This window comes from Pelodiscus sinensis, chromosome 8 (genome assembly GCF_052426305.1).
Source record: "Pelodiscus sinensis isolate ZL-2025 chromosome 8, ASM5242630v1, whole genome shotgun sequence".
Classification (NCBI taxonomy): Eukaryota; Metazoa; Chordata; order Testudines; family Trionychidae; genus Pelodiscus; species Pelodiscus sinensis.
Window position 1 is genome coordinate 16,342,169 of NC_143059.1, and position 23,911 is coordinate 16,366,079.

The 23,911-nt window shown below is 42.0% G+C and overlaps 1 protein-coding gene across 2 annotated transcripts in view; it reads left to right on the forward strand.

The window, feature by feature from the left end:
• Positions 1–17,514, forward strand: part of RGR (retinal G protein coupled receptor) — a 29,476-nt gene extending 11,962 nt beyond the window's left edge. Inside the window, exons 4-7 of one of the 2 annotated variants that reach the window (XM_006112388.5) lie at positions 8,220–8,373; positions 9,390–9,507; positions 13,930–14,043; positions 15,762–17,512. In XM_006112388.5, the coding sequence (XP_006112450.1) occupies positions 8,220–8,373; positions 9,390–9,507; positions 13,930–14,043; positions 15,762–15,905 (530 nt within the window). In that variant the 3' untranslated portion in view covers positions 15,906–17,512. Of the gene's footprint in view, positions 1–8,219; positions 8,374–9,389; positions 9,508–13,929; positions 14,044–15,761 lie in introns of both variants that reach the window. The other variant, XM_006112389.5, reaches the window with a different exon arrangement.
• The last annotated feature ends 6,397 nt before the right edge of the window (positions 17,515–23,911 follow it).

Consider the following 23,911-nt stretch of genomic DNA (forward strand, 5'->3'; position numbering starts at 1 on the left):
AGGCCCTGGGATAGCACCAGCCATTAGCAGCATGCATACTAATATCCCTTGGACACTGAAATATATTTAGAATCAGAACAGCAACACCACCACTTGATAAGTGAGCTGGACTCATATAGCTTTGGAAAGACAATGTATAGTCTGCAATATTGGACTAATCCTTTTGTGGAGTGTGTTGCACATGCTTTGTTCCCCTACCCATTCAGTTCAGTATTCTCTCAAAACCTAAGGCAGATGGACCCTTAGGACACAAGTAAACTTCTTTATTTTGCTTGAATTGTTACTTACTGATAGCCAATAGCAATGCTCTTACTGTAGATTTCAAGGAAAAGGAAAAGAACAGAGTCGTTTTAAAAGCCTGTAGTGCAGGACGATTTCACATTCTGATTGTGAGGAAAAGTATTTCACTGTTCCTGCTCTCTATAAATCTGATACATCAAAACTCTAGTTCAGATCATGCCCTCACTCCAAAAATTCAACTCCCATTGCCAGGCCTGGCCAAAGAGTTCGCGGGGCCCAAGGCAGCACGCTGAGCCGCACAGCTGTGTGGCTCCCAGCCAGGGCAGTGAGTGAGTGGCCGGGTGGACGGGGCCGGGAGCTGGGCAGCACGGGGCCCTGAATATGCGGGGCCCAAGGCAACTACTTCACTCGCCTTGCCCAAAAGCTGGGCCTGCCCATTACCATTCATGTGAGCTGCATGCCTGTACTATGGTGGGTAGGGTTGCCAGATGGTTGAAACAAAAATACCAAACACGCCCCCTCCCACCCCAAAAAAAAACAGGAAAAAAAATTCTAAATTCATCTTCTTTGGGGACTCTTAAGTTTAGTGTGAAAAGGACATTAAAACTGTGAATTCATCTGATTGTTCTATGCAGTGGAGCCTTTCAGCTAACACAGGAGTAAGAAGGTAACCCTTAGAGTTGAACCTTGATCTTCCCTTCATCCAGCCGCTTCTGGAGCAAAGTGGTTAATCAGCCTCCAGGCTACTGGAAGTGGCAAATCATCCTTTTCCCCAAGATGCGTGGAAAACTCTAAGCCAGTGATGGGGGACCTAGACTAGTGAGTGGCTGCATGAGTGGCCTTCCTTCATCTTAGCAGGCTACTCGATTGTCACAGTGAAGGCAGTCTCCCAAGACAGGGTAGTTTTGCTAACTGCGCTTATGCACCTAGAATTCACAGGGTGAGCCATAGCAGCGCTTTGACTAAATGCAGAGGGAGCGCATGGCTCTCAGTCAATATAGTGTTCAACCAGCATACTACCCCTCCCCTCACATGTCCTTGCCTTATGTGCTTGTCAATTTAGTAATACTGATAGGAAAATAACTAGGATGGAAACCAGCGGAATCTGGCACCCCTACACATGGGCAACAGTAAACAAAATGTCTAGTGGGACATACAGAGAACCCCAATGGGGCTCTATGTGGGCCGCAGGTTGCCCACCACTGCTCTAAGCTTTTATGTATAAAGCAAGGAATTTCAATCAGCAAACATTGGTTTTTAAAGAAAACGGTGTGATTGTCACATGTGAGGAGAAAGTTGATACTTCAGGAGTTTTATACCTTCCTCTGCACAGATTAAGAACTCAGGGCAACTGTTTTCTCCCAAAACCCAAGAGAAGTAACCACAGATCAAGAATTTTTATTTTAAGAAAGGAAACCTAAGGGAACTTTTTCTTGACAGTTAGGAAGAAAATGGGTAAAATTAGATGTGATTTCAAATGATTTTATTATTACAGAGAAAGTTATTCCCTACAGCAGTGAAGGAACGGGGGTTCAACTAGGCATCTAGCAGTGAGCAGTTTCATTTGGAATAGTAATAGAAATGTAGCTGTGTTAGTCTGGTGTAGCTGAAGCAAAATGCAGGACAATGTAGCACTTTAAAGACTAACAAGATGGTTTATTAGATGATGAGCTTTCGTGGGCCAGACCCACTTCCTCAGATCAAAAGTGGGTCTAGCCCACGAAAGCTCATCATCTAATAAACCATCTTGTTAGTCTTTAAAGTGCTACATAGTCCTGTATTTTGCTTCAGTTTCATTTGGGTACACTGCCAGTTCAGGGACGGGTAAAAGCTTTTATCGTTGATTTATTTCACTGCGGTGAAACTCTGCAAACATGTCACTTTTTATTGACGGAAAGAGGAAAAACATGACTCTCATGCATAAGGAGAAAGCTGACCATTGGGGAGGGTGTGGGGTATTGTATCCCATATTAGATATTATATGGGATATATATAATATATTATATAATAACCTCAGTCCAATTCCGGAGGGAGAGGTTGATTCAGGCCAACTGTTTTCTTTCTAAAACCAATGGGATCATAAAAGTATTAAATGTATTGCCTCTGGAGGGGAGTAGGGTGCATCTGATACTAAGGGCTTTTTTCTAAATTTCAAGAGAACTGCCCAGCTTTTCCACACAAGATCTTCTCTCACTCTACCGTATCACTTGCACAAATAATTATATCCTCAATACATTTTTCAGTAAGTATGTTACCATTCGATACAATTAGTGGGAATTTGCTTGTTAAATGATGAGCTTGTTTTCCTTGATTTGGTTATGGAGGAAGCAATTTTGTTCATAAGGAAAAACAAATTAATAGATTGTCTAGTCCCATATATCTCCCATTTGTAAACACACGTCCTTCTGGTGCATGCAATTTGTCATAGGCTAAAAGGGAAAATTGTATGGGAGACTCTTTTTAACATAATAGCAAGCCATTATTTATATGACTGGGGACCTTTCTTGGCATTAATCAGGTAGTACACTGATCTACATCCTAAACTGCTCCTTAAAAGTCAACTTGGGAGTTGTTTGAAATTGTTTGTCAGTCTTCAGAGTTTCACTGGTTTGAAGCCCACTCAAACCTCGCTTTCCCCTTCTTGTGAAAGCTTCCTGCCCAATACATGTGTTTAAAAGAAGAAGAGGGAGTAGAAATAAAGTACGACAGTATGCTACAGTAATGGGGGATCTGTCATGTTTTGGGGGCCACTGCTTGAGGTTACTGTGATATGTTTTTTAATAACAACATCCCTAGTCTCCAGCTTATACTCCCAGAATGCCATGTGTCATAAAAACATAGGAACTCAAGATTACTAAATGAGATAAAAGGTCCAATAATAGACCTCTGGCAGTGTTCAATTCGTGGTTCTTCGAACAAAGGTGAAAATAGCCCAGAATGTTCCTAGCCAACTGAGGAAGAGAAGGTTGCTTTCCAGCCTCAGTGAAGATTAGTTTATGCCCTGTAGCATGTGATTTGATTATCCTTACCTCAGCATAACTATAAATGGTAATCTTTATAAGAAAATTATCCATCCCTTTTTAAAAGCAGCCAGAGTATTTGACTCATTGACCTGCACCGCAGCAAATTCCATGGACTGCCTGCCTTCTCTGAAAAAATACTCCCTATGTAGTCTAAATTTACCAACCATTAATTTAATTTATTAACCCATTCCTCTGATTTTTATGGTACTAGGCACAAAGGCATGAGTAATCAGTTTTTACTATAAAATTATGAAGGGCAAGTACCTCTATCAATTTTCTCATAACCCATCTCTAGCCCAGGCTGCACAATTATACTTACCGAAGACAGAATAATTTATCTGGAAGAAACTTTATTATAGGTAATGATGAACAATCCCCTCCCCCCTCCAAAAAACATAACTTCAGATCACAGGTTATGTCTGCATCTAGAAAAAATATAATTTATAAAGTGAGCAAGAATAAAGTGAGCTCTAGAATATTTGACCTACAGTAAAGAAATAGCCCAAAATGTTATTTATAAAATCACATTTGCAAGAAGTATGAGTAATAAGCAGGAAGAACTGGAAATACTAATAAATAAACACAACTATGACATCGCTGGTATCACAGAGACTTGGTGGGATAATACACGATTGGAATATTGGTATAGAAGGGTACAGCTTACTCAGGAAGGATAGGTGGGGGAAAAAGAAAGGATGTGTTGCCTTATATATTAAAAATGTATACACTTGGACTGAGGTGGAGATGGACACAGGAGACCGATGTGTTGAGAGTCTCTGGGTTAGGCTAAAAGGGGTAAAAAACAAGGGTGATGTCATGTTAGGGGGTCTACTACAGGCCACCTACCCAGGTAGAAGAGGTGGATGACGCTTTTTTAAAAAAAACTTAACAAAATCATCCAAAGCGCAGGATTTGCCGGTGATGGGGGACTTCAACTATCCAGACATATGTTGGGAAACTAACTCAGTGGGGCACTGACTATCCAGTAAGTTCTTGGACTGCATTAAAGATAACTTTATATTTCAGAAGGTTCAAAAAGCTACTAGGGGGAGCTGTTCTAGATTTGATTTTAATAGATAGGGAGAAACTGATTGAGAATTTGAAAGTGGAAGGCAGCTTGGGTGAAAGTGATCATGAAATCACAGAGTTTGTGATTCTAAGGAATGGTAGAATGGAGAACAGCAAAATAGAGACAATGGATTTCAGGAAGGCCAGTTTTGGTAAGCTCAGAGAGCTGGTAAGTAAGGTCCCATGGGAAGCAAGAATAAAAGGAAAAACAACTGAAGAGAGTTAGCAGTTTTTCAAAGGGACATTATTAAGGGTCCAAAAGCAAGATATTCCACTGCATAGGAAAGATAGAAAGTATGGCAAAATACCATCTTGTCTTACTCAGGAGATCTTATATGATTTAAAAATAAAAAGCAGTAATATAAAAAGTGGAAACTAGGACAAATTACAAACGATGAATATAAGCAAACAATACAGGTATGCAGCGGCAAGTTTAGAAAGGCAAGGGAACAAAATGAGCTCAATCTAGCTAGAGACATAAAGGGTAACAAGAAGACATTTTACAAATACATTAGAAGCAAGAGGAAGACCAAGGACAGGGTTGGCCCATTGCTCAGTGAGAAGGGAGAAATAATAACAGGAAACTTGTAAATGGCAGAGGTGCTTAATGACTTCTTTGTTTTGGTGTTTACCGAGAAGTCTGATGAAGGAATGCCTAACATAGTGAATGCTAGTGAGAAGGAGGTAGGTTTAGAACAGGGGTGGCCAAACCGTCACAGGCAAAGAGCCAAAATAGTGGTAGACATAGCGCAAAGAGTCGAGGGGAAAAAACTGTTGATCAAAAAAAATTTCCTGCCGCTCACTACCCACCACCCACTGCATTTAGTTGAGCCATAAAAAAAAAAGGATGCTGCCCCTTTAAATGAAAACTCCAGTCTGACTTTTTGGCCACATCAAGCTCCCGGCAGCCATCTTGCTGGCGCCATTTTGCTTTGCCACACCAGACAGCTCAGCACAGGGAGCATCTGGTGAGCACCGGGGGCCAGAGGCAGCTTTGCAAGCCGGGGGAGAGACGGGGACGCTTCTCAAGCCACACTGCGGTGAACAGCCGCATGCAGCTCTCAAGTCACAGGTTGGCCACCCCTAGTTTAGAAGATAAAATAAAAAAGAACAAGTTAAAAATTACTTAGAAAAGTTAGATGTCTACTAGTCACCATGGCCCGATGAAATGCCTCCTAGAATACTCAAGGAACTGATAGAGGAGGTATCTGAGCCTTTAGCCATCATCTTTGAAAAATCATGGAAGTTGGGAGAGATTCCAGAAGACTGGAAAAGGGAAAATATAATGCCCATTTATAAAAAAGAAATAAGAACAACCCAGGAAACTCCAGACCAGTCAGTTTAGATAGAAAACTGGAAAGATAATGGAGCAAGTAATTAAGGAATTCATCTGCAAACACCTGGAAGATAATAAGGTGAAGATAATAAGGTGATAGGTAAAAGCCAGCATGGATTTGTAAAGAACAAATCATATCAAACCAATCTGATAGCTTTCTTTGATAGGATAACGAGTCTTGTGGATGAGGGAGAAGCAGTAGACCTGGTATATCTAGACTTTAGTATTTGATATGGTCTTGCATGATATTCTTATCAATAAACTAGGCAAATACAACTTAGATGGGGCTATAAGGTGGGTGCATAGCTGGCTGGATAACCATTCTTAAAGAGCAGTTATTAACGGTTCACAATCATGCTGGAAGGGCATAACAAGTGGGGCTCCGCAGGGATCTGCTTTGGGACCGGTTCTGTTCCATATCTTCATCAATGATTTAGATATTGGCATAGAGAGTATGCTTATTAAATTTGAAGATGACACAAAGCTGGGAGGGGTTGCAACTGCCTTGGAGGATAGGTTTATAATTCAAAATGATCTGAACAAACTAGAGAAATGGTCTGAGGTAAATAGGATGAAGTTTAATAAGGACAATCAATTTCACACATACAGAATGGGAAGCGACTGTCTAGGAAGGAGTACTGCAGAAAGGGATCTAGGGGTCATAGTAGACCACACGCTAAATATGAGTCCACAGTGTGAAGCTGTTGCAAACAAAGCAAACATGATTCTGGGATGCATTAACAGGAGTGTTGTGAGCAAGACATGAGAAGTCATTCTTCCGCTCTACTGTGCGCTGATCAGGCCTCAATTGGAGTTTTGTGTCCAGTTCTGGGTACCACATTTCAAGAAATTGGAGAAAGTAACGAGAAGAGCAATAAGAATGATTAAAGGTCTAGAGAACATGAAGGAAGGAAGGTCTAGAGAACTATGAAGGAAGACTGAAAGAATTGGGCTTGATTAGTTGGGAAAGGAGAAGACTGAGAGGGGACCTGATAGTGGTGTTCAAGAGTCACAAGGAGGTGGGAGAAAAATTGTTCTCCTTAGCCTCTGAGGATAGGACAAGAATGGGCTTAAACTGTAGCAAGGGAGGTTTAGGTTGGACATTAGGAAAAACTTCCTGTCAGAGTGGTTAAACACTAGAATAAGTTGCCTAGGGAGGTTGTGAAATCTCCATCTCTGGAGATATTTAAGAGCAGGTTAGATAGACATCTATCAAGGATAGTCTAGATGGTACTGGGTCCTGCCACGAGGGCAGGGGACAGGACTCAACCTCTTGAGGACCCTTCCAGTTCTAGTGTTCTATGATTCTATTATTTCTGACCAAAACACCATTTTGTGCTGAACACTCACTTTTTTAATCCCATTTTATCTCTCTGGCCCCTCTGTTTGTATGGGATTTTTATTTCCTTCAGGTATCTAGCCTGACCAAATTCTTAAAACTTATTTTTAAAACACATGAAAAGCTCTTTAGTGGAGATGCTTTAAAAAAAAAGAACATTTTAACTACAGTACCACATGTACCTCCTGTTTTGTGGAAAGCTGAGCAGTGATGCACTAGATGTCTGATAAAAGTATGCCAAAAAAGAGAGTAGTTTCCTGCTTCCTGAAGTCCTGTACTGATGTATCACTGTGTTATTACAGTTTTATGCCAGTGTAATTCCGCCTAAATTAGCCTGATGTCCCTGCATCTATGCATCAAGCAGTAAAATATGGCACAAAGCAATTACTACTCACTTTGGATCATATCCTGAGTTTTTAATATTACTTTGCACCTGGATTCTAGACAACATTGGCTCTGTACAACCCCACACAGACACCAGGACCAAAAGTCACCTTGGCAAAGATGGGTTGATCCAAGCAAGAAGAGACCATTTAGAGAAATGTCCTTCACTCACTGTGACCCATCATGTCTCAATGTGCAAATGGCCCATGAAGAGGCTAAGTAGAGGCTGTAATATTCACTGGGTTTTTTTGAAGAGCCAGGGCTGAGGCACAACAAATTGCACCTTGGCATTTTCCTCCCAGCAACAGTATCCTTAGCTTGAAGATGGTACCTGACTCGTCAGGTGATGTTCTTAGAGTCAAAACTCACCCCTCCACTGCCAATCAGAGGGAGGGAAGCAGAGGGTTAGAATCTGAGCTGCCTTTATGGGGGTGCTGCACCCCCATTTGTGTGTCACTGCACAGCAAGGCTTGGTCATATAGGCCAAGTGACATTAGAGGAGGAGTGAACTGAGATACTGCAGTGTTGCTCTAAGAGCCAGAGTAGTTCCAATGCCACTGTATCCCCTGGAGGGATTCCTTCCATCAGCACCACTGGCATCTGCCTTCTACCTAAACCTGGCTATTTATCCTAGTATAGGGATTGGTTATAGCCCTTAGGCAGGAGGCCCACCATGTGGGGTGCAGTAGTTTCACAGAAATGAGTGAAGGCTGGATAATCACATTAAATGGGAAATAGCATTTCTTATTTCTGCCTACCCATCCCAGAAAAGGGAAAGTTAAAAGTCCTTGTTCATATTTTAAGATTCTGTTTTTTCTCTGCATTGCAGGAAGTAAGATCCAATGGAGCACAGCTATCACAATGGTCATATTTGTGTGGGTGTTCTCTGCATTTTGGTCTGTCATGCCACTGTTGGGGTGGGGTGAATATGACTATGAGCCCCTAAGAACTTGCTGCACATTGGACTATACCAAAGGAGACAGGTGAGGATCCCCATGGTATTTTTCCCTCAGTTTTCTGTGAAATGCAGGACAAGACCAGCAGTCAGTGCTGGATTCCAGGTACTATCACTAAGTACTAGATTCAAGGCCCATCCATCCGGGGAGCATCCCCACAGCCAGCACCAGCTGCCCCATTAGGAAGGCCAGATAAGGGACACCCTAAACATTAGGTGATGCAGTGGCTTAGGGGCTAGGCCTGGGGCCCCAAAGAGTGTGAGCTCAAGCCCCACCCAGTAAGAGTCCCCAGCACCATCTGCCCTATTAGGAAGCCCAGATAAGGGACACCCTAAAGGTTTCTGCCTTCCCCACACAGAAGCCAGTTTCAGTGTTGGCCGTTCTGCTGCTCCCAGAGGTGGGGACTCAAGCCAACTAACCTGCACTCCCAGGCCAATTTGCTGGCCGCTCCAGGACCCTCCCCATCCTCAGGGTGCCCCCCTATCATGCCTAGGGCAGCCAGTGTTGGCAGTCCTGCTGCTCCCAGGTGGGAGGGTGAGGATATTAATATTACACAATATTAAGTACATTATCATTTTGATATGAACTGTGATGTCAGCAAACAGATGGTATCCCATAGATGAAACTCCTGAGCTAATAGGACCTAAGGCTAAATTAGGAGGAGATGGTGCTGGGGTGTTTTCACTGAGAATCTCTGCTTGCCAGAGTCCATTTCCACAGCTGGTCCATGCAAGAGCAACTTTACTGAGCTTCAGAACATGCCACAAAGCCTGCCTGCTTCCCCTAAAACTTTTTTTCTTTGCATTTTTACCAATATAAGTATATAAATACTTTAAGGCTTTTACCTGAGAAAAGATTACAAGAGGTCTGGATTTTCTTTTCCCTGCAATCTTATATAATTTTATAGTAAGGTAATATATAGAATTGTTAATTACTCTTTCAAATATTGCATGTGTGCTGGTGTACACTCTGATTAGTGCATTTTATAAACAACAAACAACCTCCGAAAATGATTAATGGGGACTTTTTCCTCTACCCACCAGAAATTTCGTCACATTCCTTTTTGTGATGGCCATTTTCAATTTTGTGATTCCTATCTTCATCATGCTGACAGCTTACCAATCTATAGAGCAGAAATTCAAGAAAAGTGGACAGTTCAAGGTAAGGAGGATTCTCCAAGTTTCCCCCAAAGCAAGCTTGCTTGTGTGAGGTATGAGGGTAAAAACACACTGTCCCTCCCATCCTCAGTATCTTTGACCAAGATTTTGGAACAACCCCCTCCCTTGCGAAAGTCCTTTCCAGGTTACATGCTAAAACACGTGCATGCTGAGACTGAATAAAGGGTGTTTGGGATATAGATAACAATCCAAAGCAGCTTTGCTCATGAAAACTCATTTTTACTTACTTAAGTCTTAGCACAGAAAAGTCTCTGAGGCCACAACACTGAAAAGGAAACATTATGAGGACTCAATTTCCAAATGGGGTCAGGCGGAGAGGCTGGCTTTACAAATGTGACTTGTACACCCTTGGGTAGGATGAATCAAAAATCTTTATGAGGTGGAAACAAAGGAAATGTTTCTTCAGAAATGTTCTGGAGGCTAGGTTTGTGATGATGTAATGTTCTTATGTAACTTGTTTTCTCAGGCACATATGGTACCGTCAGTGGGCTTTACACTTGACTGGCTAGTTTAGACAGAGCTCCCTCCGTTATCAAATTCATTCTCGTGTTAAAATTTGAGATAAAGGTTTGTCCTAGCAGATTATTGTGTAAGATACAGAATATATACACAAGCAACATATTATTTTAAATAAGATCACCATATTTTTTCAGTGAGCTTATGAAAGAGTCTGATAGCTTATGTCTGTTGTAGGATGGTGTACAATAGTGTATGGTGTTCTGTAATCTGAGTTATGATGCAGGAAATGTATAGGCATTAAAATACAGTTCAATATACACACAGATATTAATATGTGAGGTACTCAAATACTATGGCCATGAGAACCACAGAAAGGCCTGCAATATAGAGAGACAATGGCAACACTATGGCTGTGTCTACATTGGCATCCCTTTCCGGAAAAGGGATGCTAATGAGACACTTCGGAATTGCAAATCCACGGGGGATTTAAATATCCCCCGCGGCATTTGCATTTACATGGCTGCCGCTTTTTTCCAGCTCGGGGTTTTGCCGGAGAAAAGCGCCAGCCTAGACGCGATTTTCCAGAAAATAACCCCTTTTCCGGAAGATCCCTTATTCCTACTTTCAAGTAGGGGGTATTTTCCGTAAAATCGCGTCTAGGCTGGCGCTTTTCTCCGGCAAAACCCCGAGCTGGAAAAAAGCGGCAGCCATGTAAATGCAAATGCCGCGGGGGATATTTAAATCCCCCGTGGAATTTGCAATTCTGACTGGTCTCATTAGCATCCCTTTTCTGGAAGGGGGTGCCAATGTAGACACAGCCTATGTGTTTGGGCTTGATATCAATGATCTCATTTAATTTTCTGTATTATTTGTTATATTTGCTTCATCCTGTTTCTAATGCCCTCTTAGAGATGTTAAAAAAACCACACATCATCCTTCATTTGTCATTTTGCAAGCTTTCCATTGCCCTGCACCCTGTTGTTTTGCTTCTTTAGCATCTCTGCAGGGCTTTCAAGGGATCTTGCATGCTTCATCTTGCTCTGTCACCCCATGATCTATGTCCACTCTCTAGAAATAGCCCTCAAGGGCCAACAGCTACTGCTGTCCCAGCAGGGGGGCTCTTAAAATTGGCAGCCACATCCACACAGTGTCATCCAAATAACATCCAGGAGAGAGCTGAGAGCAGAATGAGAATAGGGTGACCAGCTGTCTGGGTTTAGATCAGAGCATCCAGTCAAAAAGGGATCCTAGTACCTCTGGTCAGCACCACTGACCAGGCCATTGGGAATCATTACAAAAAGGATACATAAGAAGGGAGAAAATATCATATTGCCTCTATGTAAATTCATGGCATGCCCACATCTTGAATACTGCATGCAGATCTGGTCACCCCATCTGAAAAAAGGATATATTGGATTTGGAAAAGGTACAGAGAAGGGCAATAGAAATAATGAGGAGTAAGGAATAGCTTCCATATGAGAAGAGATTAAAACACTTGGCAAAAGAAAGAGGGATAGCTCAGTGGTTTGACTACTAGCCTGTTAAACCCAGGATTGTGAGTTCAGTCTTTGAGGGGGACCATTTAGGAAGCTGGGGCAAATCTGTCAGGGATGGTACTTGTTCCTGCTCTGAGAGCAGAGGGCTAGACTCAATGACCTCTCAAGATCCCTTCCAGCTCTATGAGATAGGTATATCCCCCTATATTTTAAAGGGTGGGGGAATGTGTTAGAAGTCTATAAAATCATGAATGGTGTGGAAAAACGAAATAAGGAAATGTTATTTACTGATTAACTAACATAACACAAGAAGCTCGCCCAATTAAATTTAGATTTTCCACCTACAAGCAGAGTGAGTTTTGGCTTGTGTTCCAGAATTGAGTTCATGTGTGCTTCTTCGGATCATAGAATCACAGAGCTGGAAGAGACCTCAGGAGGCCATCAAGTCCAACCCCCTGCCCAAGGCAGGACCAACCCCCACTAAATCAAGCCAGCCAGGGCTTTGTCAAGCTGAGACTTAAAAACCTCTAGGGGTGGAGATTCCACCACTTCCCTAGGTAACGCATCCCAGTGCTTCACCACCCTCCTAGGGAAATAGTTTTTCCTAATATCCAACCTAGACCTCTCCCACTGTAACTTGAGACCATTGCTCCTTGTTCTGCCACCTGTCACTACTGAGAACAGCCTCTCCCCATCCTCTTTGGAACCTCCCTTCAGGAAGTTGAAGGCTGCTATCAAATCCCCCCTCACTCTTCACTTCTGCAGACTAAACAAACCCAACTCCCTCAGCCTCTCCACATTGGTCATGCACTCCAGCCCCCTAATCATTTTGGTCGCCCTCTGCTGGACCCTCTCCAATGCGTCCACATCTTTCCTGTAGTGGGGAGCCCAGAACTGGACACAATACTCTAGATGTGGCCTCACCAGAGCCGAATAAAGGGGAATAATCACTTCTCTGGATCTGCTGGCAATGCTCCTCCTAATGCACCCTAATATGCCATTAGCCTTCTTGCCTACAAGGGCACACTGTTGACTCATATCCAGCTTCTCATCCACTGTAATCCCCAGGTCCTTTTCTGCAGAACTGCTTCTTACGCATTCAGTCCCCAGCCTGTAACAATGCTTCGGATTCTTCTGTCCCAAGTGCAGGACTCTTCACTTGTCCTTATTGAACCTCATCAGATTTTTTTTGTCCCAATCCTCCAATTTGTCTAGGTCACTCTGGACCCTATCCCTGCCCTCCAACATATCTACTTCTCCCCCTAGCTTAGTGTCATCTGCAAACTTGCTGAGGGTGCAATCCATCTCCTCATCCAGGTCATTAATAAAGATATTGAACAAATGTGGCACTATGGCACCCAAGTTATAAACCTCTCCCTTTTCCCCTCTGCTGCCATGTCTCCGACCCTCTCCTCCCCCATCTGCTCCCTGGTGCCTGCTGCTGCCCCCCCCCATCCCTCACCCTCCTCTCCTGTCTTGGCTCCTGCCCTTCTCACTCCCCTCAGTCCTTTAGGGACCTGCCCCCCATCCGATCTTCTCTGACCTCTGCACCTGCCCTTCCCTTTCTCCTGTGTCCACTCCTCCTCTAGTTCCACTCTGATAATCTGTAGCCACCCTTTCCCATACCCTCTCCTAACACCTCCTCCTACCCACCTGCTGTGCCTCTCTCCTGTAGTGCCCGTGTTTTTTGGGATTTCTAGGCACTAAATAATAATTGTGCTAATAAATAATTTGAAAGTATATATGCCAGTGCATGCAAGATGTATACATGTGTAGCTGCATGTAGATGTGGGAGTCAGTTTCTACAGATTGATGTATATAGGTATATGGACGGGGTGAATTTCTGTGGTTGTTTCGCTGTGGATTTGCATTCGGGCTTCAGGAGTGAGCCTTTAATGGACCCATTACAGTTGTGATAATATGTGATGCTAATTCCGTGCATAAAATTGCACTTACTTTAGGGAACAAAACACACCGAGCTGGCTATGAAAAATGGGAAGAAGGGAGGGAAAGAATCATTAAAACCTTTTAGAAACTTCATTTTTTAACTACCTATTTTGCTGCCAGTTCTAGAGTCGTGCAACAAATAAAGCCCGAACTTAGCATAACAAGCTGTCAAAAACCCCAATATGCCTGCTTGGGTCTTGCAGTAAAAATGAGGACATGAGGGGGGCGGAATCAAGGGAGGGAACAGGGATGGAGGAAGTGAAGGTGGGGCCTGGGGAAGGGGTGGAGCAGAGGTGGGACCGTGGGTGAGACAAGGGTGCTTAGTTTTCTGGGATGAGAAGGTTGGCAGCCCTAAGTGAAGACAGTCTCTACCACGTGTGTCTTCTATTTAAAACTCCCCCGCTGATGCTGAGCAAGGAATATGAGGTTACTGAGTCTGTCCAGGCTGTTTAAATCCGCGTATAACTGTGTAATAGAATGAGCGTGGGGTTTTGTTTTTTCAGTTCAATACAAGTTTACCAGTGAAGACGCTGGTCATTTGCTGGGGTCCCTATTCCCTTTTATGCTTCTATGCTGCAGTTGAGAATGTGACTTTCATCTCACCAAAACTCCGCATGGTATGTTGAAAAGTCCTCACACTGTGCTTGCTATGTTGTGACATGCTCCTACCACGTGATGATATTTCACCAATCAATAGCTGGACACAGGATATATAAATAAGCAAATGATTTCTACATAGCAAATTGTTCAGCCATGATATTAAAAGCAGCTACGTATAGCAATGACAGTTACATATTGTATTAGTGAGATCACCACAAGTGACTGCAAACCCAGCCCGCCAACAGGGGAAGAGGAGGAAGGGGACAACTCCCAGACACTGACCCCATTACTGTAGCAGCGGCGGCAGTGGTGGTGGCTGGAGTCCTGGGACTTTTAAATCACCTCTGGAGCCCCGGTCGGCGTTGAAGGGCTGCCGTGTGGGGGGGGCAGACTGGCTCCAGCCCTGCCCCTTCCATCCAAGATCCTGCCCCTTCCGGGAGCATGGAGTCAAGGCCCTCTTTCATACCTGGCCCAGGGACCTGTCAATTCTCTTGCCCCCTTTCTTCCTCCCCTCTCCCCCCCGCCACGCCTCCCACATCACTGCTAACAATTTAATAAACTTCACTTATTGCTTCAATAGCTGATTTTAGCTCTCGATCTGTGGCCTGAGTGTTACTCGGTTGTTTAGTTTTTTATCTAAGTTCAAGTAGTATTACTCTAAAGAGCTGGTTTTGGTCCCATTGTTTTCCAGTGTGGGGCATTCATTTCTTAAGCGAATCTTTAATTAGTAAAACCACTTTTAAAAGGTAAAACAAAAGAAGCAGTCATGTAGCACTTTAAAGGCTAACAAGATAGTTTAGTAGGTGATGAGCTTTCATGGGGCAGACCCACCTGATCTGAAGAAGTGGGTCTGCCCCACGAAAGCTAATCACCTACTAAACTATCTTGTTAGTCTTTAAAGTGCTATATGACTGCTTTTTTTGTTTTACCAAGATCAGACTAACATGGCTACCTCTCTGTCACTCTTAAAAGGTTTACTTTTCCCAGAGATCCGTCTCTGAATAAATATTGTTCTGAACTTGGAGGGGGGATATTAATGTTTTCTCTAGATTCTTTGTTTCACAGTTGTAGAAACAAGAAGGATAATAAAATATAGAAAGGATGGTTGTTTAGGAAAAGTGCATGAAGTATTGTATTATTCAATTTCAAAATAAAACATTTATATTGTGAATAGGTTCAGTAATAACAAATGAAGCCTTCCAGCTGTAGCTTGCTGGTTAAAATCCATCCCAACTTGTAGGTAAGCAAAAGCTAATACCATATATTTGGTGTTCAGTATCCCATCTAAGATGAGTTTGTGGTCTCAGTTGATTTCACATTAGAGTGATGCCTAAATCACAAACTTCACTATCAGAAACTGAGCATTGTTTTTTGTCTCCACTGGAAAATCCTGAGTACAAACAGCGAACTGATTCCTCACTTTGGAGCTGGTCCCCTCCTAGCCAGAGAGCCGTGGCGAGGCAGTTGGGAGCATCTTCTCTAGTCTGTCTCGTTCCTTTCATGTGGGTGTAGGTCTCACCTTCAGTTGACTCAAAACTCATCCCAAGCACCAAATTCACTTTTAAAAAATAACCCAGACAGAAGTGGTTTGGGAAGTGGCAAACCTTGCATTTCTCAGAGCTAGACAGTGGTGAAGCTACACAAGCCCATTAGATCCTCACTACAGTTTTTGCTGATTCTTACAACATTTTTACGTGAAATTAAAATTGTGTTGTGTGCATGTGTCTTATAACAGATTCCTGCCATTATTGCCAAGACTGTGCCAACAGTTAATGCCTTTGTCTATGCCCTGGGAAATGAGAACTACAGAGGAGGAATCTGGCAGTTTCTCACAGGACAGAAGATTGAGAAAGCAGAGGTTGATAACAAAACTAAGTAACACGGTACAGCTTTGAGCTAAATAAATGCAGACACATGACGCAAAGCAAAACCAGCGGAGGACACCATGTACGTACGCTAACTTTAATTAAAGGTGGTTCCACATTGGAAAGGTTCTGCGTGGTCTACAAGCAATGAAATATTGAAAGAAAGTCATGTGGATAACTGTTGCATTTCTCTTTCAATCTATCATGAGCTGCTTGTCAAACAAGCTGCCTTAAACCAGTGTTGGTTGTTGTCCGTCTCATTTTATATGTCACTGCAAATAAACTGTGTGCTGTGAAGTATATTTTTTCTGCTGGGCTAAGAACTAAGTTTAGAAAATGAATGTTGGAGGTTAGGTTGTCCCATGAGGTCTACCAGTATTAATTTGTATTCAGGTAACCAAAAGATTAAAGAAATATCTAGACTTATATACTATATGTTTTGTTAATGGCATGTTCATCTGTATATTTTAATTTCATGTAATACAGAAGATTGCCATTTTAGGGCCTGAATATACTATCCCTATTTTGTCAGGTTTGGGTCACTTCAACAGATTCTTTTGTCTAGATAAGGAGCACTGGATTGTGCTCTATTTGGTTTAACCAAATCAAACTGTATATCTTTCAGATTCCTATTTAACTTCACTTGTTCTATTCACCATGACAATCAGTCAAGTAATCGGTTTACTTCATTACCTTGTTAAATTTTTTTTCTCAAACACTGAACAGAGACTGGAAGAGAATTTAGGCCAAATTCTGTTCTGAAATATGGAGGTAAATCTGAAGTAATTCCCCTGTTGTCACTGAAATCCCCTTACTGCAGTGTTTATTCTGGAATAACTGAGCGCAATTGTGAGTAATGAAGAATCAAAGGTTTTGAGTGGGAAAATAGCCAGTTAATCCCCAAATGAGGGCTATTAAAATGTATTGTGAATGATCTGTATGTGAATTTAAGACTTTTCTGTTTCATCATGTTGTTCATGATGCCTGTACAACTGAAAGCTGGCAGTTAGACATCACTAGCTATCACAAGATGTGTCTCTGAATGACCTATTTACAAAAATCGGTTTCATGACACATTAGAATGAAAGAGCGATTGTTTGTACAGAGACTCAAATCCAATTGATTCTTAGGAGGAGCTCATGGTTAATTTCCAAACATTTAAAGTAACAGTTTTTTAATCAAAGGAAAGACAAGTCTTATCAGTCACAGTTGCCATTTCCAATGCACAATTTATTGGAAGGGGGAGAGTGTTGAGTAGTGGGATACAGAAAGGTAGAATGGTGCAGTACTAGAGAATAAATCATTAAACAAAGCTGTGTATTTTCCATAAGGGTATTCTCTGTGAAAACTTTTCTTACATATTTCCATCCTGGAACACAAAGGTTTATGTTTATGTGCTTAGAACTAAATTCTAAGGCCTACCCAGCATTTAGTTATCCCACGCACAGGTAAATTCATATTGGTTTCAAAAGGAACATGGCTCAGTAAAGACCTCACAATTTGGCCTTCAGTGCATTTTTAAAGTAATCTGATGCATTGTGTATTGTGATAAAATTTTAGGAGTGGGAGGGGTGGCATTTGATATGGGACAGAGCTTATTTTGTGTTCCTTACCTCCCTGCATGATTACAAGTTTCAACAGTGCCTACAGTAACCTTTGTTTAGTTTTTATGTATCCATATACTGTATGTTGAAAGCTCTGAGGGGTGAGTTTTAATATTTATTGTGTTTAAGGTTGCACAATATTCTATAAGCCTCTAGAAAAATGGCAACCCTGCTATGAGCCGGTAACAGTCTAAGAGTCACACATCACATCTGAAAATGCATAAGGTGTCGTGGACTCTCAAAAGGGTTGGAGTTAGTTTGAATAAATACAGAGCAGGGTACAAATACAAACTTTTGGGTGCTCATGCACATTATCTGCAGTGATTGAGTCTGCAAAATTTGGTTTGAAGTCTCACAAGGACATGTTTATTCATGAAACTTTGTTGTATGCTTTTCATCAGGCCAGAAAGCATGGGGAAAACATATATCTCTCATGATCTCTCAGCACTTTCCCAGTTTGGTCCAAGCTAACAGCTGAAAATACAAAGGCCGTTTTACAGAAAGGAGAGGGAAAGTTAGGGACAAAGATACTCAAACCTTTCACATTTACAGAAAGGTCCAAGACCTATAATTGAGATCTAGATGCAAACCTGAACCTTTTCAAGGCACATGGTTGTTTTGATCTAGGACTTTGTTTATTCTTCTAAATTCCGATCCAGCTCTGGATCTATATCTCAACTTCCTCAAATTTCTACAGACTGGGTAAGCCAATATAGCTTGGGCCTCAAAAGAAAGGGTTGTCATTTGCTTGGAAAAGGCAGTTTTGCTTCCTATAAAAACAAGAACTCTTCTCGTCTGTGTACCATTACAACTGAGGAGACACAGACCAGTCATCCAGGGGTTGGTTATTAGTATTTGTAAAGGAGAAAACTATCCAAAAAACTGAATGCTAATTAAAAAGGCAAATGAGTCAAGAAAAATCGGATATAAGTTGAAATAACAGTGTTGTATAGACACACCCTGTGTGAGGTCTCTCCCAACATAGAATTACTCATGTTTTGCCCCGTTGAATTGTTCCCAGCAAGCTGAAGAAAATGGGCAGGTAAATAGATTCTTGTGTCTGTCTTCACTTGAATATCACAATCAAAGCGCTGTAACAAATTAGGATTGGTCCTCTGTTTCTTTGGTTTTCATGCAGTAGCAAATGGATACCAAAATGAACATACAACATATATCAAAAGTTCTGGGATCTGAACTCCCACTAGCTTATGCAGGACAGCTCTTCAGATGCTCCTTGATTCTTTCATAAGGAAGGCTGATACTGCTAAAACAAGTGGTTCTAAGTAAACACTGGCCCAGAAATGGGAAGAGACAGGAAATCGTGCAGAGACTACAAATTAAAGTACATTTGATTGTGTTTACCTGCCCATTTTCTTCAGCTTGCTGGGAACAATTCAACGGGGCAAAACATGAGTAACAAATCATGTAGTTAATAAAGCTTCAGGAGGTAGCCGAATTAGTCAGTTACAGAAAAAAAAATGGTCTGGTAGCACTTTATAGACTAACAAACCATGTAGATGGTATCATGAGCTTTCGTGACCACAGCCCACTTCTTCAGATGAATGGTGCTACCAGACCATTTGTAGTTAATAAAGTTAGCCAATTGTAAATTGACAATAATCAAATGAAAAGAGAGTCTATGTTCTCCAATATATTAATTAGTCAGACTAAACATCTTCTCAAAAACAGTTGCTCAGTATTTTCTGATAGCAATTCTTAGCACATCATTAAGTCGCAAGGAGTTAGTTCCAAATCTCAATACTGGGAATTTGACCTATTTTAATTGGACACCCAAATTACCTTACCTGTTTCTGATCCCTGGTTGGATGAGCACAACTCTTAAAATTGGATTATCCATTTAAATAAGAATTTGAAATTCACCTACAATAATTGCTTTAAAACATGCTGTTTCCATAAACGTTTTTTGCCAGAAATTAATTCACTAGAACTTTAGTGGAACACAAACACAAGAGGACACGTGTTTCGAAAGTCAAACAAATACTTGCAGACAGATGTTTGCAGGAATGCCTTAATTCTCCTGCCACTGGCTTTCCTAGTCAAAGGAAATTATCATTTGTAATGGAGAGCTCTTCACTCTGGCCTTGATGTAGCAAAGCCCTAGAGCATGTGCTTAACTTTAAGTATGTGAATAATCCCATTTATTTCAAGGTCTGTGTTCTATGCTCCTGTTTGCCTTCTGTGTTTGATTCCAAGCCCTGTGGGGAGCAAACAAAGCCAATACTCCATCTATATCTATTTCCCCCCATCCTGTTTTGGTCTTATCTATTTAGACTGCAAGCTCTTTGAGGCAGGGATTGTCTCTTATTCTGTTTGACAGTGGAACACTGTTCACAGGTAGCCTCTAAGCACTCCCATAATAACATCAAGTAAAACCAAGAAGGGAGCAAGTGGGATTTCTGTCACAGCAGGCTAGATTTCACTGACACCGGCGTGAATTGAGAGCAACCCTATTGGGTTCACTGGACTGAACACTTCTCCTCCCCTCCAACCCACAGCTTAGCCCAACAACTCAAAACAGAACATATATTTGAGCCACCTCTTTGCTTAGAGGCATTTTTCCCTACTGCTGATTTACAAGGAACTTCAGATTCAGCTCATTTTAAACCTGGTTAGCTCAGCACAGAGCAAACAGTATTCTACTTCTCTCTTAGCATTTGGAACATAGAAATAAAAGGGTTATACATATTTGAGACTTAACTTCTCAGTCGGAAGCAATCGTTATGGCTCTTTACTGGACAAACACCATGCAAGTCTACAGAAACATATTGCATTTGTCACACTGAAGACTGCTCTAAGTATGCTAAAATACATCCCTGCTATTATGTTTCCATGTAAGTCATTCTGATAGTTGCCTCAGGGTATGTCTACACTGCCACCCTAGTTCAAACTAGGGTGGCAGTGTAGATATACCCACAGAGATGTTACGCACTTGTGAATTAGGAATTTAAAGGGGTAACTGGTTAACCGGCGCTTGCCCTGGCCAGCCCCGATCCGTGACACTGCAGGCTCTGCCTGGCCTGGACAGAGCAGCTCCCCCTTCCACAGCACTGTGCAATGGGCCCTGCCCAGCTCTAGCAGCCCCTCGCTTACCGCACACCACGAGATGCTCCAGCCCAGCCAGGCCCACTGCACCTCAGACAGGGGTGCTCCAACAGCCCCCCACCCTTGGCAAGACACAGCAGGCCGGTTAACCAATTAAACGTAGTTTAACTGGTTAACATTTTAAATGGGATTTTACATCCCTATTGTGAATGAGAGGGGAAGTAGGGTTGGGTGACGGAGGATATCCACCAGAATATTAAGATTATCATCGATACAATGGAAATATTTTGAGAACCCCAACAGGTCCTTGTAAAATAAGGAAATGAACAAATAAAATAGTACAACAGCTCAACATTCTAAGTCGCCTTATGTTGGTTACAAAAGTAAACGAAACCACTTGTGATTAACACAGGCACTCAGGCTGCTTCTAGAACTTTATTGATCTGATGAGAAACTTCTTTCAAATTTCCTAACAAGAAGAAGGGGGAAGAACATGAGGAAAATGTTTTGACTGCACAAGATGCTGAAAAGGAGGCAATAAAATGAGAGAACAGAGATTAGGAAGAAATTTCATTTATTAATTTATTTTACACGTCCAAAGATGTGCTGGGCATTTCACAAAATAAGTAAAGACAGAATCTTTCCAGTGACTTCAGTGGGCAATGGATAAAATCATAGGGGCCTAATCCAGGCCTGAGCAATATACAGTCCACCAAGCCACCAGATCCGGCCCATGGACATTGCGAGGAGCCCCAGGCAGGTGCCCCACTTGCCTCGCCCCCCTGCACGCCACTCATAAACTGCAGCTGCGTGGCAGTTTTTCTTTAAAAACTGTGAGTTCAGAGGGGAAAGGGGAAACCTTAGAAGCTGCTCCCACTCCCCAGCATAATCCCATTGGCCGGTTTCTAGCCAGAAACCGGTTAATGGAAGCTGCCTGTTTCAATAACAGGCTGCCACAAAACACAAGAGGTTCCAGAACGCATGGCTGCAGCCTGTGCGGGGACGGGGCAGGCAGGGAGGCTAATTCAGGGATAGCTGCTGGCTGGTAAGTCTCCTGGCATAGTCCACCTCTGGCACTCCAGTCCCTCCCTTACCCATCCCATCCCCTACTCCACATACTCAAATCCTCTGCCCCCGTTCTGTACCCATATCCTCTCCCAGATCTGACACACCAACCCCCTGCCCCAGATCACAGTCCCCTCCTGCCCTAGTTCGCAACTGAAACTCCTACACTCCCTCCTGTACCCCAATTCCCTGTCCTAGGTCACAATCCAACCCCCTACATCCCAGTCCTGTGCCCCAAGTAACAACTGCCTCCTTCACCCAAATGCTCTCCCTTATACCCAAGCTCCCTTCTGCACACAATCTCCATCCCAGACCCCGCACCTCCTCCATTAATATCATGGAAGAGTGCAGCTCTCAATCAATTTCTAAATTCTTGGAGTGGCCCCCCCATCAAAAATTATTACCCATCCCTGACCTAATCCCACTCTTAATTTGTAAGACAATGGTAAAGCTCCTGATTACTTCGATTGGGAACAAGATCATGCTCTAAGAGTACATCTACACAAGAGCATTATTTCAGAATAACTGACGTCATTTGAAAATAATAAAATGCGTGTCTACACAGCAAGCCATTATTTCAAAATAATGTCAAGCTGGAGGACTTCTTACTTTGACTCCTGTAACCTTCTTTTTACGAGGAGTAAGGGAAATCAAAGGAAGAGTGCACTCTTGGACTTGGTGCTGTGTAGACAGTGCTAAAAGCTAAACTAAGTATTTCAACTTAACCTATGCCATTGACATAGCTGAAGTTGCAAAGCTTAATTTGACTTTAGCCTTGCTGTATAGATGTGCCCTAAATCTTCTATTTACTTCCTATTCCAAAAATGCTCCTATATTTAATCAATAACTATACCCATTTAAGTAAAGTGGTTTCTCAGATAAAGTTGCTTTGCATTGTGTATCAACAACATCATTGGTTACTCTTCTAGTTATACATTGTGGCTTACTGCGTGTTCTTCTAAAATATATTTTGAGCCATTGGGATAGAGAAAAAACACTGTATTCAATGAGAGATAACTTCCAGTACTATTATTTATAAATTATCAGAATCACCTGAATCACTACAAGATTTCTATTCACTGTGTGGTATTTCTTGAAAGCAAATACCTGGACATTGTCTCCTGAAATATTTGTCTTGTTGCTCAAAAACACTGGTGCATCAGCTGTCTCGTACTAAATCTCTTACAAGTAGCAAACAATGTTGAAACGGATGTTTTAGAAAATTAAATGGCCTAGGTTTCATTCAGTGTATTCCAGTCACAGCTGGTTCTTATGTTTACTTTCATGCTGTAGAATTTAATACTTTTACATCATGTGTATTGATGCTTTTCAAGAAATTAGCTAGTTAATCAGTTGTCTATGCTCCAATTTCCTCAGGAAATACATGTTAGTTTAATCTTCTTATACTCTTCAGTGATGCTATTGGTTATGACTACTGTTTTAAATACCACCTGATTCTTAACAGGTTCAAGAGTTTCAGAAATTTTGCTCTAAATGTTTGAAGACTGACTGATTGTAAAGGGTAAGTTTCTATAAGTTGTTTAAGACGTCAGTCGACACTTTCATTAAGACAAAAAAAAAACAACCTCGGACTAATCCCAGGAAATAGCTTAATTTTATTATGTGCTTAGGGACACTCTCAATAAGGCTAACACTTTTTCAGCTGCTGTGTGAGCTTTATAAACCTAAAACACTCATGCTGGTGGTATGTGTATTATAACAAACACACATGCACGCACACCCCCTCTATATATTACTATTATAGGGAGTGCAGGGAATAGGGAACTAAAGAGTAATATGTAGAACCTTTCATCACCACCAGAAAAAAATGCCTGGGACTTAAAATAATTTCCTTTGCAGTAATTTTCTAGGATTTTAGCTTATGTTCTTCCTTTCCCACCGACCTCACCAAGTATTCTTTTTGCATCTCTGCTCTAGCTACTTAAGTTCAAATTTCTCCATGAATCTTTTCCAGCCTAGGTCTCGGGTCTTCTCTCCTTTTATGCCCCATAGCTATGGTCTAACCAAGCGTGTTCTCCTTTCCCGTTTCCAGCTTTACATTCCTTTTTGCCAGTGGTCCTGCTGGTATGGTCTATACTTGGAACACCCACCCAAATAAAGTACATTAAGCTGCCTCTCTCTTGACTTTTAAAAACATCTAGAAACCTAGCTATTCCTTGACGTTCTAAAGCAGGATTCAGCCTGTATTGCTCTGCACTATGTCCCCTGATACCTTACATTGTGAACTCATTGGGGGAAAACATTGTTATTGGTTTGGCATTGTTCAC